Consider the following 15,994-nt stretch of genomic DNA (forward strand, 5'->3'; position numbering starts at 1 on the left):
TAAAAAATCTTCCTTTGGAAAATTGTTTTTAACAGCTCTCAACCACTCATGTCTTGTATTTTTATTTTATATCACTTTTCATTTGGGATATTATTAAGTCAAATCCTTGGTAACCATTCTCCACAATCCAATTTATTTTTAGCCAAGATCCATTGAATTCAACTCACTGCCTTTTTGCAAAAGGTTAACCCAATATTTCATGTTGTGTTATACTTTCTACTTATGCTGTGTAAAAGAAAAGTTACTGTGATAAGCCGCCAATAAATTGCATTCAGAATATTTATTCTCAAAGTTACATTACTATGCCGACATAAACATAATCATTTATCACAATATGGATCGTGGAAGTAAAAACTAAATGAAATACAGCCATCTTTCTTGCATATTACCCAGTTTTTTTTTTCCTTTAAATGTTGGCCCCAATAACTACCTTTAAAAATCTCATCTTTTTATTTATCAGTTTGAATTAATGTGTGAGATTAGTAATGGTTCAGGTTGAATAACTAAAACAAAACTGCATCTATTTTATAATAAGAAAGTGTTTTCAACTTCTTTTGTATAAAAATGAGATTACTTATGTTTTCTTTCTTTTTTAAAATGAATTTATTTATTTTTGGCTGTATTGGGTCTTCGCTGCTGCTAGTGGGCTTTCTCTAGTTGCGGTGAGTGGGCTTCCATTGTGGTGGCTTCTCTTGTTGCGGAGCACAGGCTCTAGGCACACGGGCTTCAGTAGTTGTGGCACGCAGGCTCAATAGTGGTGGCTCGTGGGCTCTAGAGCGCAGACTCAGTAGTTGTGGCGCACGGGCGTAGTTGCTGCACGGCATGTGGGATCTTCCCAGACCAGGGTTCGAACCTGTGTCCCCTCCATTGGCAGGTGGATTCTTAACTACTGTGCCGCCAGGGGAGCCCACTTATGTTTTCTAATGTTGGCTCTTATTACTAGGTTGCTTTGGCATTATTTCATCATAAGGAATACACTGTTCATAGCTCTATTGTTCGTTTGTTGTCCAGAACACAGACATCTAAATTGATAGATTGAAGAAATCTCATGTATATCATATATAACAATTACTAAAAGTAATCTTCATCTATACTGGTATAATAAAACAAGTCCCAATGATGTTTATTAGAATGAATGCAGTATACAGTGAAATCCACTGAATGTAGAATATGTGTTTATTATTATTATTATTATTTGGTAACAGCCTTATTGAGATGTAATTCACATACTGTACAATTTACCTGTATAAAGTGTAGAATTCAAAGGCTTTTAGTATATTCATAGCTGTGCTGCTATCACCACAATCAACTTTCATCATCCCCAAAGAAACCATATACACTTTAGCAGTAATGTTGCATTTGCCCCTAATCCCCCCAGCCCCTGGCACCCACAGTCTACTTTCTGTCTCTATAGCATTGCCTATTTGGGATATTGTGTATAAATAGAATCATACAATATGTGGTATTTTGTAACTGACTCCTCTCAGCACAAATGTTTACTATGTGCATGTAAGCTGTTTGTGAATTTCCCAGATTTCTTTCTGTTATTGATATCTGTTTCCATTCCATTGTGGTTGGAGAACTACTTTGTATGATCTTAATCCTTTAAAATTTATTAAGGCTTGTTTTATGGCCTAGCATTTGGTCTGTCATAGAGAATGTTTTGTGTACACTTGAGAAGAATGTATATTCTGTTGTTGGGTGGAGTGTGGTTATAGATATCTATTAGGTCTAGTTGGTTTACAGTATACTTCGAATCTATTTCTTTTATGTTCTTCTGCCTTCAGTATAGGATTCTTGGTTGAAAATTTTTTTCTTTTAGTACCTTGTAAATGTTAGCCTACTACTTTCAGACATTTATTGTTCCTGATGAGAAGTCAACCATTAAACTTATTGAGTTCCCTTGTACATATGAGTATTTTTCTCTTGCTGCTTTCAAGATTTTCTCTTTGGTGTTGACTTTTAGCATTTTTACCAATGTGCCTATGTGTGGATCTTTTTGTGTTTATCCTACTTCAAATTTCTTGAGCTTATTGGATATATACTTTAATGCTTTTTCTGTCTTTTTTTTAAAATCAAAATTTTAGTCATTTTTCTCCTTATATTTTTTTCTCCTCCTTTCTTTCCTCTCCTTCTGATATCCTGCTACAATATTTTGGGGGTACTTAATGGTATACCACATATCTTTAAGGCTCTGTTAATTTTTTTAAAAATTATTTTTTCTCTTTGTTGAATTGCATAATCTCTTTGAGTTCTCTTAAAATTTGCTGATTCTTTCTTCTGCAAGTTAAAATATACTATTGAGCCCCTCTAACAAATTTTTCATTTCAGTTATTATAGTTTATTATCTCCAGAATTTTTAAAATAATTTCTATCTCCGTATGAGTATTCTCTGTTTGATGAGATATTGTTACTATACCTTCCCTATAATGGCTGCTTTGAAGTTTTTATTAAATCTTACACCTGGAACCTCTGAAAGGCAATTTCTGTTATCTGCTTTTTTTCTTGCATGGATCACATAATCCTGCTTCTTTGAATGTCTTGTAATTTTTTTTTTTTATTAAAAGCTGAACATTTCAGATAATATAGCAATTCAGGATACTAATTTCCTTCTCCCCCACCCCAGGGATGGGGGCTTGTTGTTGTTTGCATATTTGTTTAGTGATTTGGTGGACTACTTTAGGGAAGTCTATTTCCTCCAAGGTGTGAACCTCCGATAGCACTCATGTAGGGTGAAGTCGTGGGTGTGTGCCCAGTAACTCTGGGATGACAGGGGTTTTAGTGGGACTCTGTGTCTTCTCTTTGTTAAACTATCCACCTCTGTTGGTATCACAGCCAGCTCTTAGTCTCTATTGATTGCTAGTTGATTGCTCTGCTGTTTTTGACAATGCCCTGCCATATAAATTGCTCCACAGTGTGATTCAGTTAAATTTGGGCCCCTTTGCAGGGGTAGTTTTCAGGTGAGTCTTTGCGGCTTCTTGTGGCCCTACAGGAGCTGTTAGCTATTTCTTTCTGGTAAACTGTCTGCCTTATGCTTTACTTTATTGCTCTCATGAAGCTACCAGTTTTGTCTTAATTGTTTGGCATCAAAATCTTTATTGTTTTTGAGACTACCCTTAGGCTTGAACTTCCTATGTGTTAATTCAAATAAAGTCAGTTCTTCTGGGGAGAGCCGTCTGTTCTTACGGCCTGCCTCTTTCTCTGGGAAAAATCTCTGAGCCACAGCTCCAGATCTAGGTGTGGTTACAGTGGCCTTGCTTCTCACAGAGTGACACGCCTGCTCATAAAAGGCAGTAACCTCTGATCTCAGTTTGCTTCTCTTGGTTTGCTAACTCTAAACCATGAGTGAGCTGAGATGATGGTGATCAGAACCCCAATTGTTACTGGTATGTTTGCTCCTGAAGTAGAGCCTCTGCTCTATGAGTGGGGGCTGGGTGAAGCAAAGGAGCTCCTGACTTCTCAGCTGCACTTTCTGGCATTTAGTTGCTGCATAGAGCTGGTAGAGTAGGGAGAGGGGATGAGAAATGTTAATGTCCTGCCTCTCTCTGGGAGACACCACAGCCTCAGCTAGAGGCTGGGGGCAGAGGGAGCTCTGTGTTCTTGGCTGTACTCACCTGAGGTAGAATTTCTGTCAGGCTGAACTGGTAGCGTGGAGGCTGGGGGCAGACTGCACTTCAAATGCCACAGACCCTCGCCATTCTTACCAAGTTTTAGTAGGTTTTTCCTGAATAAATGTTCCTTCATTTGCTCTTTGGCTTTACGACAATTTCTGGAGATTTCAAAGGATTCTTAGTTTTACTAATTTTTATCAGTTATATTGTTCTGCTGGGGAGTTGATCTGCAGAGGTCCTCATGTGATTGTTCTGGAAGACTCCTAGGGGTTATGTTTTAAAGCATTGCTTAAGACAGGGCTTTGGAATTCTTTATTCAGTTACTCAGGTGCTGCTTTACATGTGTGGTTAGAAAGGGTTTCCTCTTCTACTTTATACCTCACAAAGTCACAGTAAAATATATAGATTTCATCTTTGGATGAATTCAAATGTAAGCCCAACACTCAGAAGAACTGAGTTCTGATTCATTCCCTTCCACATATTAATTGTGAGATCTTGAACAGCTTACTTAACCACCCTGAATTTATTTGATCATCCAAGATTTTGGGATAATAGTAGCTGTAAGTTAAATTAAATAATACGTTTGAAAGCAGTTGGTAAAACTCTAAAAACTTAAAGTAGGGAGTATTATTACTACTTTAAATCAAATCTGGAATGAAGTGCCTCTCTTTTCATTCTCATGTAAGAATACTAATTATAAAATTTATCTTAAAGGGTTATTTGTTATATTTCACATGTTTTTGAATTCCATATTATCATTAATAAATATTTTTATAAAGTCAGCTGGGATATCACCTAGTAAATGATTACTTTAGATAAGTTTGTTGTGGAATTACAATAGTAGAAGGGAAAAACAGCATTTTTAATATATGTCTTTGGGGTATGTGTGGGGAATCTTAAAATAAAATTTGATTTTTTAAAATGCCAACATATTTACACATGCTTATACTTTGTTTATACTGTCTTCAGAGTATCCTGGCTTTAAATCCTCGAACACAATCTCATGCAACTCTGCATTCCACTTTGGCCAAGAAATTAGCCAAGAAACATTGGAAAAGAAATCCTGATAAGAACTGCTTTGTAAGTACCACTGATACATGAGTTCATGCTGAAAATTATCTCATTCTACACACTGTAAGACCAGATTTTATATGTAGTTAGAAACATAATTAAATATGTGTAAAGTACAGCTGTGATTTTTTTCTTATTTTATATATTTTATATTTGAATAATCTGAAAAGTGTGTTTAATTTTGATGCTTAAAAAATCTATTGAAATAGTTTAAAATCATATAAATTTAGGTTGGTGCCAAAATTTATTTTCTTAAAAATCTGTAAAAACCTCTTAAGATCATTTTGTAATGACACAAAGATACAGAAGAGTTTCAAAGTTATAAATATAATTCAGTTGAACAAGGGTATACTAATATATACAAACTGTTGTAAAATATGCTTTGGGGGAACATTTGCACATTAGGTATTCAATATGAACATCTCATAGTTCCAGGTGAGGTATAGGTGCAAAAATCTGAGATTACTGATTGCTAGAATGTTATTTAATTGGGCCCATGAAATGATTACTGGGCTGGGATTGTTAGGCCATAAATGAGGATTAAGTATAACCTTGAAGGCAATTTTAAAATGCTGTCTTAGGGGGTATAAATCTTTAAGTTTGGGAAAGCAATTTCCTTTTTACCTGATTTCCCAAAATTAATTTCTCCAAAATTAATTTTCTCAAAGTAACTAGTGAGCTAATTAATAGTATTAGCTTATTTAACATTAGCTCTTTTGGTACCTTGTGTATATGTTCTATTTAATACAATGATTTTAATTTATTTTTATGCACTTCTTTCCTACATATAAACTCTTCGAGGATAGGAATTGAGGGTATGTGCTCATGTGCATTTGTTTTTATCTGATTTTTAATCTTTCTGTCACTGACCAACCAGCAAAGTTTTTTGAGTAAAAAAAGAGAAATAGAAATACGGAGAAACAACATGACTTGAGATGATAACACAGCCACTTACTAGCAGATCTGGATTTGAAATTCAGTTTTCCTTGTTCTGGCTCTGTGAGCTTTGCATTCTACTATGACATTTCTAGTAGAGGTCTCTGGAAGGACACTAATGTGGTCCAAATTAGATCAAGGAATAGATCAACTATCAGTCATGTTCCTGTATAATGATGTGAACAATTGAAGGACACTGAAAAAAGAATCACGTAATTTTCAAACTTAGAATGCCTTTAAAGATTATCAAGTCTAACTCTCATTTTAAATGTGATCCAGATAAATTAAGTTAGATAAATTCTCTAAGGTCCTCTTTATAGATTATTAAACTGTTTATTTAGAAAGAGAGGTTTTCTCTATTATTATTATTGTTACTGTTGTTATTTTATAAAAATTAGCATTTTCATTCCATAATGTTAGCCTGTAAACTGAGTGGTGTGTATTGGGTTGGCCAAAAAGTTCATTCGGGTGTTTCCATAAGGTGTTAACAGAAAACTTGGACAAACTTTTTGGCCAGTCCAATATTATCATATTTTTTGTAATTGGCAAAGATACAGAGAGAAGTGTTTTTCTCCATTAAACATATATTGGCACAAATTCCTAGAAAAGCAATTTGACAGTATCTTTGGCAATATCTTTGACAATATTTGTTAATACCTGTGTTAGTTTGCTAGGGCTGCTATAACGAAGTACCACAGACTGGGTGGCCTAAAGAACAGTTTATTTTCTCAGTGCTCTGGAGGCTAGGAATCTGAGATCAAGGTGTCAGCAGGGGCGATTTATTCTGAGGCCTCTCTCTGGATTGCAGCTGGCTGTCTTTTCTCTGTGTCTTCACATCGTCTTCACTCTGTACTTGTTCAAATTTCCTCTTACAATGACACCAAAATCTCAGATAAGATCCACTCTGATGACCTCATTTTAATTACCTTTTTAAAGGCTGTCTCCAAATGTCTCCAAATACAGTTACATTCTAAGTTACTGGGGGTTAGGACTTCAATAAATTAATTTGAGGGGATATACATACAGTTCAGTCCATAATAATACCTTTAAATTATCAAACACTTACACCCAATAATTCATCTCCTAGTAAACTATCCTAAGGAAAGAATTAGGAATGTAGGTAAATAATTAAATAGAAAGAAGATCATCCCAACATTATTTGTAGAGAAAAATGTGGGGGAAAAAACCTACTGAATTCCAACCATTGGGTTATGGTTAAGTAAATTAGGGCAGATCTATTCAGTGGTAAATTGTGCAACCATTAAAATTACTTTTGAAATAATTAATTATCTGAAAAAATACTTACAATCTATATTATATGAACAAGGCACGAAACAGCACTGTATTTAAGAATGATTGTATGCACTTTTACACAACCACACTTATATACATATTCACAAAGAAAAAAAGAAAAAAAATAATGAAATGTTAATAGTAATTACATTTGTTTTCTTAGCACTTTTGTATATTTCAAATTTTCTATAATGAGCAAGTGTTAGAGGAAAAATACAAGCTTTAAATATATGTTAAAATAATCTCAATTTCTAACAGCAGATATATTGCTCTGGATGTAAACCATTTTGAAAACTCTATGTGATACACTGGATTAATAAAGAACAGTGAAATAACATTCCCAAGGGGAAATATGGAGCTAGAGTTGAAAGTTATCCTCAGTGTCATTAAAGAATGCATTTTTTTCCTTTTCATTATTATCCTCTTTGTGCATGAAGAATTGAATAAAAGTATCACCACAAGATATGATTTATTTTTTAATTGGTAAGTTTTCATACTTGAGTTTTATAATCACTCATCTAAACTAAAAAGCCTTATAGGTAAAACAAGCATAAGAAGATTCTGAAAGGTGAAGAGATGGCCAGCCAGCTAGGGATATGGACCTGAAACATGACACAGTGATGAGTTCCCTGGGTTTTCTTTTTTATTCCTTGGAGCTGAAGAAATTGGAAAACCAGAAATGCTAACTGATACACACACACGCACATGCACACACACACACACATATACACACACGTACACAGATCTCAACAAAGTCTGCTCTCTAGCCAAAATACCAGGAAAGGAACAGTCTAGCAACAGAAGACTTTTTGACAGTAACTGCTTTAATCTAGCCAAACACAACAAAAAAAACTGACCTCATCCTGATGCATTCATAAAGGCCGAGTGGGAGCCTAAACTTCCATCTTGCGATGAGAGAATGAGATGCTCCAATCCTTCTGCTGGATGAAAGAGTAGGGAGTCAGGACTTTCATACCTACTAGCTAGCCGGTAACCAAGGCAGCCCACATCCCCAGTCACCCTCTGTGGTGTCAGAGTGGTGAGACCACTGAACTTCTACCCCTATCAAGAAGAGAAGAAACGGGGTGAGGCTGAAAAATACCCCAAAAGGAAATAATAGCTAAAAACTTCCCAAATTTAACAAGAGACATAAATCTACAGATTAAAAAGCCTCTGTGAAACACAAAGGAATCCATAGCAAGACGTATCATAATTAACCTCCTGAGAACTAAAAAGAAAGACAGTATCTTAGAAGAAGCCAGCCCGCTTGCCTCAAGGTAAGGACAGCTCCTATGGGCAGTTGTGCTCCAGATCCTTGCCCTGTAGCTTTGACTAAGACTAGACACTATCACTGACAAATGCTTGCTCAGCATTTTTTCCCCCTTACCCTGCTTCACCCCTCCTGTATTGGTATTTCCTGAAGAGCACTCACTCCATAATCACGTGAACCCAAATCCCTGTCTCAAATTTTGCTTTTAGGGAAAATGAACTTTAAATTGCTAAATTAAGAGCCAAATCGTGGCCTGTATCAGCAGTACTTGACATAGGCAGTCACTCTCTTCTTCCTGAAATATTTTTTTTCACTTGACTTCCAGGACATCAGAGTCCCTGGTGTTCTTCTTTCCTTATTGGTATCTCCTTCTCACTAAGCGTATTTGTTGGTTATTCCTCATCTTCTCACCCTTAAATATCAGAGTGCCCAGAGCTCATATCTTTCTTTCTGTCTTTAGAGACTCACTAAGTTGGTGATCACATTTTGTCTCCTCATTTTAAATACCATATATAGACAGATGGCTCCTGCATTTATATCTCTTGCCTGGACCACTTTCTTAAATTCTAGTCCTCTATAACCAAGTGCCTAATGAATACCTCCACTTGAATGTCTAATCGCCATTTCAGTGTACACATACTGAAAATCCAAATTATGATCTTACCTTCAAAATGTATTATTCCTGGAGTCATGTCCATCTACCCTTTCTCTGAGAGCAAAATACTGAATTCTCGATTTTGTTATTTCTCTCACCTTCCATACCTAAGTAGAAGATCCTTTTGGCTTCAAATATATCTAGAATCTGATTATTTCTCACCACTTCTACCACTACCAACCTTTCTAAGCCATCACCATTATCTTTCATCTGGATTATTTCAGTTGCTTTGTAATGGTTTCCATGCTTATGCCCTTCCCTGGTAGAGTCTCTTCATAATAATTCATCTGAGAAATTCTTTTAATATTCCTGTGCTCAGAATCTTTCAGTGGTTTTCCAGCTTATTTGGAGTTTGCATAATTTCCTTTGTACAGTTGTCACCTCAGCAAGGTCTTCTCCAGCCACCCTATTTAAAACTCTAACCTGCCACCCTACCAAGCTCTCTTTAGACTTCTTTGCTTAATTTTTTTTATAGCACTCATCACTGATATACTCTTTTTTTTACTCACTGATTTGTTTATTTTCATTTTTTTTCCACTAGTATGTAAAATCCAGGAGGGCAGGGATTTCTGTTTTCTTCATCATGTTTTGTTTCTTAAGCTATATCCCCAGCTTCATGAACCCTTGGTGCTCACTAAAGATCTGTTGAATGAATATGACCCCTCTTTTACATAGTCCTTACATACTAGACATAAGGATCACATATTTTCTTGTATAGTGCTCTACAGTTTCCAGAGTACCTTTGCATATTGCATTTGATTTTTACCATGATGTGAATGGACAACCCAGATTTGTTTCCTCATTATACAGATCTGTTTCCTCATTTTACTGACTATGCTGAAAATGTTAAATTATTTACTTAAACTCATTGAAATTACTTAGTGTTGGAGCCGTGTCTAGAATTCTGGTTATCCGAATCTAGTGTGTCCTTGCCAGTGTATTACCTGGCCTCCTTAAAAAACACAAATAAGATGATTAGAAAATAGATACGTTAAAGTTAAGGAAAATGTAGATTGTAATGGTGGTCACATTTGTGACCAGTAATCTTACATCATTTCTGAAGGCAGCCAAAGAGCTCATTTTGAACCAACTCCCCAACTCCCAAATAGAAAGGCTTTATTTATTTGTGTTTATTTTGTTTTGTTTTCTAATGATTTTGCTTTGGCTTTACAATTCTCTGTTTTGGTTTGACTCAGATAATTACTGCCTTATCATTCTTAGCATATCTGCATTGGGGCTGTGGTTTGGGTTTATTCCGGTAGAGTCCTCTCTGTCTCTCTCTCTTTCCACTTTGGTCCTTGAAGCAATTGTATGTTAGGCACTGTATTGAATGCCACTCAAAGGTGAATAAAATATGCAAAATAAGTAGTCTAAAATTGTCTATTAAATTAAATCACATTTAGTTTTAATAAACAAATATTTGTTTATAGGCTTTTTAGAAAATAGGCATCTGTTTTGGCCGGTAGAAGTACCCTAAGAATGGCAATTCTGAAATTTTTTACCCAGGAATTTCTTTCCTTGCCAAGTTAATACCATTCTAGTAATAATTAGAAATTCTGAATTCAGTAGGGAATTTAAATTGGCAAATGTGTTTTTACTGGTTAATGAAGCACGAAACAGTTATTTCCAGTATCTTTTAAGCAGGTGTTCTATAACTGCTGTTTATTTTTGCCATTTTTGAAAATGTTGAACTGTCTTAATTACATAAATATTTTGTGCTCATTTTCCGTTAGCAGTTTTTAAAGAGCAGAAAATGTTACAAATCAGAAAACTTATCCTGGGTGAAAATAAAAAGGAAAGGCAATTAAAGACAGCCCATTATTTAACATGTTTTGAGAATTTTAGCTAATTTGTTTTAAACACCTGGCACGTAGTAGGTGCTCAAAGTAAAATAATACAAGTAAAAATAAACCATAATGTATATTAAGAATTTGCTGACTGCAGTTATATTTCAAAGTGCTTTCTATGAAGTAACTCTTTTTAGCCTCAGAACCACCCTGTAAGGTAGGTATTATATTTTATCTCCATTCACAGATTAGGGAAGCTTAAGAAACCTGTCTAAGGGTCCACGACTAAATGGTAGAACTAGAGGCTGAATCCATGCAGTCCGGTACCAGAGCTCTTTAAGTAGACTATTTAAAATAAGTAAATAAAAATAAATCACTGAACTTTTTTCTTCTAGGAAGTGACTAAGTAATATATAGGTTTTGGTAATCATTTTTTTTCCCCCCTGGGTGAGCTTCACCATCTTAGTCACTACTTTGTTTCTACATTTATTGCCTGTTTACAGTGGGACAGGCATTGTGCCACTTAGCACTCTGGAATAAAAATGAGCATGATATAGGCCCTGCCAAGAAGGTCTCACATTCTTTAGAAGAAGACAGAAATATCAACATATAGTCCTCTTTCAAAGGACAAACCCCGGAGGAATTTTAATTATCAGTATGAGTTGGTCAGATTTGCCTTGAGATGAATCAGTCTAATTTTCGGTGTAGAAGATGGGTTCAACGAGAAAGATGGGAGGCCAGGTCTCTGGGACTGATGTGCAAGGCTGGGACACAAATCATGGAGACCAGGGGCGGGAGTCATGTAGGAGTGAGGATAAGCTTGAATATATTTAGGAGGTGTCTTGGTCTGTTTGGGCTGCTGTAACCAAAATATCACAGACTGGGTGGCTTAAACAACAAACATTTATTTCTTATACTTTTGGAGGCTGGGAAGTCCAAGATCGAGCCACCGGAAGATTTAGTATCTGGTGAGGGCCTGCTTCCTCATTCATAGATGGCTTTTTGCTGTGCCCTCACGTGGCAGAAGGGATGAGAGAGCTCTCTGGAGCCTCTTTTATAAGCACTAATCCCATTCATGAGGGCTCCACCCTCATAACCTAAAAGCCTCGCAAAGGCCCCACCTCCTAATACCATCACAGTGAGAGTTAGGATTTCAGCATGTGAACTTTGATGGGACACAAACATTTAGTCCATAACAGGAGGTAAAATAAATATGACTTGGGAGTTGACTTTATGTATACACTTAATTGTTCATAGGATAAATTGAGAGAAATCGTGAATTCAGTTTGGGATCTTTTGAGTTTCTTGTACCTATGGGTCATCCTGTTTAGTTTAAAGGTTGAAGCTCAGGAACGGGGTCAGGAATGCAGATGAAGAGTTTTGAATAATCAGAATATATGTGGGTAATTAAAAGCCTGTGGGCAGAGTTACCCAGGAAGGGTGTGTGGAGTGGGAAGAATATGGAGGTTAGACTTTGGACAGGGATTAGGGAGAGGGGAGTTAGACAGTGGCCTCAGGTGAAAAGTGTAAAGGAGGCACGAAAAGACTCAATAATCAAGGTAAATAATACAAAAATGTAAATCATACAAAAAATATAAATAATACAAATAATATATAAAATGTGTATATGGAAGCACACTTCTTTCCTTTTGCCTCAGGCTCCATTGTGGCTCAGCTTGGCACCGAGCACCAGGCAAGGGCAGGCAGAGATGAGAATTTAGCCAAGAAGTGCTATGATGGGTGAGATGAGAACCAGAGGAGTGTAGTGGGAGAGTTCCTACAAAGAAGGAGAGATCAGTGTGCTTTTCCTCTAATACCCAGTTACCGAATGTAGCTATTTTTTGTACTTTGGAAATAAGCCTTCTAGCTTGCCTTATCTGCTGAGTCCATTTTTCCCTCTCAATTTTACATGACTATTAAGAGATGAAATCCACGTAGTTAATAAAGTTATTAGTCACCCAATCTCATTCAGAAAGGGAAGGTGGAAGCTTGGATCCCCAGCTACTTGGCTATGTTAAACTTGACATAGAATGCAGGTCCCAATATTGGTACATATCAAATTCACAATATGACTTTTTATTTTTAAGCTCCAAAATTAAATGAGCTTTTGACCAGATTCACAGTAAGAAAGCAATCCTATTCTGCCCTGGCCTCTTCTTACGCCATAGTTTAAAACAACTTCTGATTGCTGACAATAGCTTTCCTGATTGCTGACAATAGCTTTCTTCCAAAGATAGACTCAATGCCTGAAGGAGTTTCTGGAATTAAAAAAGTAACCAAAACCAAGATTCTTTACAACTTAATGCCTTCTTCAATAGTTGAAAAATACATGGTTTGTATACATAATACAAATATCAGACTAGAAACTCAGGCATGCAGGAAATAAAACCTCCTTTATTTTCCTATAACTGACCTTAATATTTATTTTGAACTTCTCTAAGAGTAGACGTTTAGTCACTGTCACTTTCAGAATTCTCTTTTCCCTGTTTGTCCCCCCACTCCCCCTTATTTCTCTGAGCTAATATATGAGTTTCTGGGGATTTGGTGGCAAGTGTGATAGGTGAGCTGAGCCCTGCTGATTCTTCATGACGTCTTTCTTCTAATAACCATCACGGGGAATGTGGCAAGTGAAACAAGTGAAGTGTTTATTAGGAGAAAAAAAGAGTACAGTACGTGTGTACTGTGTGGGCGGACACAGAGAAAGGGTTGCGCCCTTGTGGTAGCTTAAATCGCTTTTATGGGGCATTTCTTCCAGGTTTCCTTTGGCCAATCATTTTGATTTGCCTGGCTCAGAGTCCATATTTGGTATATCTCAGGATCCTCCCGTGTGTGCATGCATCTCTCAGCCAAGATGGATTCCACCAAAGAGACCAATGGGTAGCTTGGCATAACTCCCCTTTTGACCTCCAAGGAGCTTTCTGGTCGAGAAGGTCTCCTTGACTTTGAGAATGAGAAATATATGGTCTCTTATCTTCTATCTGGGCAGGGCCCAGCTTCCTCTCTCGATTGTCAGGCTATTCTCATCTTGGTGTATCCACAGGGGACAAACTCCAATTGCTTACCCTAGGGGGGGCCCATCTACCTCCTGCCTCAACACTACTATAGATAAATTATTTTACTAAATATTCATAGTATATTTGCTTGAAATCTGAGTTGTACAGTTTTAATTAATTACCAAATATTAATGGAAGGCCAAATATGTACCAACCACTGTGAAAAGTGGGGAAAGGGACAGATGCTTTTCCTGTCCTGACAGCTTACAGTCATTCGAACAGGCATTAAAGTCATTCACAACCAAGTGTTGTGAGTATTGCCATCCATGGGACTTATAGCTGAAGTATGTAACCTAGTCTCAGGATTTAGCGTTAGAAAATTCTGTTAATTTCTGAAAATTTCTCTCTAAGAAAACAGAATTTAAGTTGAAAATGTAGATGAAAGAAGGAAAGAAGAAGAAGGATCCCACCAGAGTACAGACTGTATATTGCAGACACTAAAGATGAGGGAGGATATTGAACTAACGATATTGATACTTTAACAATTTTAGTGCTGCATGGCTGTGTAGAATATGGGGGGAAGTACCAAGTGATAAGACAGAAGAGATCAGAGGGGAGTAGTACAAGTAGTAAAAGTAACAATAACAGTAATGATATTAAAGTTCTGTATTCTGATTCTTTCACTGAGAGAAGTGCGTGCCATCTCATTAAGAAAGCACACTCTGCTACCTGCTAGAATTTGGAATTTTGCCATATAGTAGGTTCTATCTTTGAAAGTATGTGTTTTCTTGGCACTTTATTGCACACATAGAATTAGAATAGTATTGTCAGAGATTTATTCTCCAGGCAAGATATGTAATAAAATGTTAATTGACTAAAAAGAAGAAGAAAAGTGTTAACTCTTGATCTCCTGAGGCTGTTACGATAAAGCTTTGCTTTAATTATTTATTTCAGACTGATCACAACTTTCTCCATGTCCAAGTGACACACAAATTAAACTAGTTTGTAATTGTCAGCCATCAGCCCTGTTACTTTTATTTTGCTCTTCTTTAGTTTGAAATTTTATAATAGTTAAGTGAGAGTGAAATTTTATAGTAGTTAAGTGGCAGTTCTTTTTTTTTTTTTTTAACCAACTTTATTGTTAATTAGAATGGAGTGTAGTTATCTAGTCAGGGTTTAAATTGAACTGGAAAAAACTTTCCTCTGAGTAAGGCGTGTTTCAGTTAGCTTTATTACCAAAAGAAAGAAATCTTTCCCTTTAAAGCTAGCTGCCTTATCTTTGAGGTTGGCTTTTTATGAAAGAAGACAGTGGAACCTGAAGGGATGACCTATCAGAAGAAAGGTTGGTTTAAGAGTGAGTTACAGAGATAAACTAATTGGGTTCAATTATTGGTTCTGCCATTTAGTACCTATGTGCCCTTGAGTAAATTCCTTAATCTCTGCCTGCTTCCATTTCCTCTTCTGTAAAATGAGGGTAATAATAGCATCTACCTGATACAGTTGTTGTTAGGATTAAATGAGTCAATTTGTATACTATACTTAAAACACTTCCTGGCATATATATAATCCTCTGTAACTGTCATTGTTTAGCATTGATGGGTTGTTGCTCCCAGGTCTGTTTCTGTTACTACATATGTAGATCCATAATGATAATGGATACGGAACAGAGTAACTAAATATGGAAAGAATGTGGAAGGGTAATAAACAGGAAGATATTAAGGACGGTAATGGAAAACAGAGCAGACATTTCCTGTATTGCTCAGAAATTTCTTAGCAGCAAGTTGTGTGTGTGTGTGTGAGAGAGAGAGAGAGAGAGAGAGAGAGAGAGAGAGAGAGAGAAACAACGGAGGTACCAGATTTTCTGAGCACTGCCTAATATATGCGTGAAGTTGGAATGAATTATCTTCCTGTGAATTTTTTTACCATACTTTTCACTCTCCAAAAAGCTTCACCATGACACCTTGGTCCTGCCCAGTTTCACCAGTCTATAGCTCGTTGTCCTGGGGATTTTGCCCTGGCCGATGCTCCGTTGTGTGAGCCCCTGTAGGGAACTAAGTGCTAACCTGAAATGTTTCTCTTCCCTTAAAATGGCCGAGAGTGAAACATTTCCTCTAACCATTTGACAAGGAAGTTTCTCTTTGGAGAAGTTGTTCATATAGATTACATATTAGTCCAGGAATATTGAGAAGGGAATCCAAAAGATCTAAAACCAAACTGATTTGGTTTGTTTATATAGAAATTCTTTGCGTAGTCATAAATACTAAACTGGAATTATATGATGTATTGTAGGTCAATAAGTAGTATATAATAAAGCAGATGTGTTAAGACTATGTCTATAAAAACAGGATATGTATATTTTAAAAGATATTAATGAAGCA

The 15,994-nt window shown here is 36.3% G+C and overlaps 1 protein-coding gene across 1 annotated transcript in view; it reads left to right on the forward strand.

The window, feature by feature from the left end:
* Positions 1-15,994, forward strand: part of DPYD (dihydropyrimidine dehydrogenase) — an 811,527-nt gene that overhangs the window by 34,503 nt on the left and 761,030 nt on the right. The window contains exon 2 of the mRNA XM_081225179.1: positions 4,581-4,691. Coding sequence (XP_081081305.1) covers positions 4,581-4,691 — 111 coding nt within the window. The remainder of the gene's footprint in view (positions 1-4,580; positions 4,692-15,994) is intronic.

Source organism: Mesoplodon bidens (assembly GCF_964165515.1).
Source record: "Mesoplodon bidens genome assembly, chromosome: 2".
Taxonomy (NCBI): Eukaryota; Metazoa; Chordata; class Mammalia; order Artiodactyla; family Ziphiidae; genus Mesoplodon; species Mesoplodon bidens.